The sequence below is a fragment of the Cyprinodon variegatus genome, unplaced genomic scaffold (genome assembly GCF_000732505.1).
Source record: "Cyprinodon variegatus isolate N-32 unplaced genomic scaffold, C_variegatus-1.0 Scaffold1969, whole genome shotgun sequence".
NCBI classification, from domain to species: Eukaryota; Metazoa; Chordata; class Actinopteri; order Cyprinodontiformes; family Cyprinodontidae; genus Cyprinodon; species Cyprinodon variegatus.
Genome location: NW_015152422.1, coordinates 16,131 through 17,993, shown reverse-complemented (window position 1 = coordinate 17,993; position 1,863 = coordinate 16,131). Strand labels below are relative to the sequence as shown.

Below are 1,863 nucleotides of genomic sequence, written 5' to 3'. Positions count from 1 at the left end.
GTTTCTCCTTCTCATCTTAGCGCCACAGGAAGAAGAACTTTTTCCCGCTATGCTCCCAGACTTCGGACGACTCTTCCTCCAGATATCCTCCAGAACCGACTCTCTCTCTCCTCGAATCGAACCTCTAAACGGATCCGTTCCAGAATCCCTTTCTTTCTTTTTTTAACCTGCTCACTGATTCTTCTTCTTCTCTGTTTTTCTACCAGGATATTTGCCTCATATGTTGTTGGATTTTCACTGTTTCCTTTGGTGCTTTGAAATCAACCAAATCAAATAAAACTATTAGAATAATTTGGGTAACAGCTGATGTACTTTGAGGTTTTATATTTAATTTTTTTCTCTCTTCAGCTGCTGCAGGATGAAGCTCGATGCCAACCTCACCATCCCTCAGCCTCCTGAGGCTCCTTCCCAAGCCGGCCTTCAGTTTGCTGTAGCCACTGAGGAGGACTTTGATGAGATCATGGCCATGAGTCAGGACATCTACGGCGGCCTGGACTACCTTCCCACCCGATACACTAGCTGGCTGCAGGAGACCAACCGCTTAGTTATTCTGGCACGCAAGGAAGGAAAAGTGGTGAGTTCATTCAATCATGCTATCTATATAAATATAGTTTGATCCTTAAACTGCAGTTCTTTGTTATTTATTGTTTATGTGGATACTGCTAATATTCTGGCTGAACATGAATCCTGTAAATATCCAATGATGAAAAAGGGGTCCCTATGTCCTCCAGCAGTCTAAGCCTATAGCAGCAGAACTATAGAGATAGATCTAACTAGAAGCTTTATCAAAAATGTTTCATGTTCAGAGAGATTGGACCCAGTATTCTAGGCAGACAGACGGTTGTATTTTTTAAAAAGTTTATTAGAAAAGGAACTGCAGTGAACAGCATCGGCGTCTAAGGCAGGAACCTCTGCAGGAGGAGACCACAGGTTAGTGACCGCGTCTATCTGGCAGAGGATGATGATGAACATGTGAGTCACTAACCTGGTCTTAAAGTTCGGTCTGTGTCCAGAGGACGAGGTTGGTTACAGCCGGTGTCAGATCTGCTTGGGGCCCCGCCCCTTCTTATGATGTCATCATATGGCAACTCCACTTGGACAAACCTGTATCACACCTGTTTCCTAAAGATCAAATCTCTTTTGGAGATTTTTATTCTTTTTATTAAGATCCGAGGGCGGAGGAGGACAAATGGAACGTCTAAAAAATGACGTTTATAGAGATTTTAGACGAATAAAACAGTTATTCTATTTGTAGAAAACAAACGGTTGTTGTTGACACAAGTTTAAAAATAGTGTAGCTTAATATGGCTAACTGAGCGAGCTAAAAGAGGCTAACCTGTTAGCTACAGCTAGCCACAGATCTACCCAGCTCTTTATATCATGGTCTAACAGTTACTTTGTTCACCAGAAACAGATTTGTTTTCAGTTTTGTTATCGATCAGGTAAAACTTCATCGGTCATTAGACACGCTAACGCTAAAGATGCTCCCGACTCGGCACACTGACGCTGCGTGATGTTATTATCGTTGTCTGGGCAACCACTATGTTCATGTAGCGTAACGTCACTGGCATGAAGCAGGACCCAGCAGATCTGACCACCCGAGCAGGTCTGGTACCTACACCGGTCAGCTGCCTACACAACGTGGCGAGCACCGCCCAGAGAGTCCAACATGCTGAAGGCTCAGAGGTCAGAGAACAGGCAGAAGATTAAAACCAAGCAGGCTAAGGAAGGCTGGATAACCCAGAGGGCAAAGCCGGGGTCGAAGACCTGCTCGGGAGTCAGAGCCAGGAGATCAGAGGTCCAAGAGGTGCTCAAGGGAAATCCAGGATGGAGTCAGGAAACAGTTCCAGGTTCAGTCCACAG

At 44.9% G+C, this 1,863-nt stretch overlaps 1 protein-coding gene across 1 annotated transcript in view; it reads left to right on the top strand.

Moving 5' to 3' along the window:
* Nucleotides 1-1,863, top strand: part of LOC107104946 (histidine N-acetyltransferase-like) — a 53,860-nt gene that overhangs the window by 43,101 nt on the left and 8,896 nt on the right. Inside the window, exons 2-3 of the mRNA XM_015405062.1 lie at nucleotides 349-610; nucleotides 1,607-1,686. Of these exons, the coding sequence (XP_015260548.1) occupies nucleotides 359-610; nucleotides 1,607-1,686 (332 nt within the window). The 5' untranslated portion in view covers nucleotides 349-358. The remainder of the gene's footprint in view (nucleotides 1-348; nucleotides 611-1,606; nucleotides 1,687-1,863) is intronic.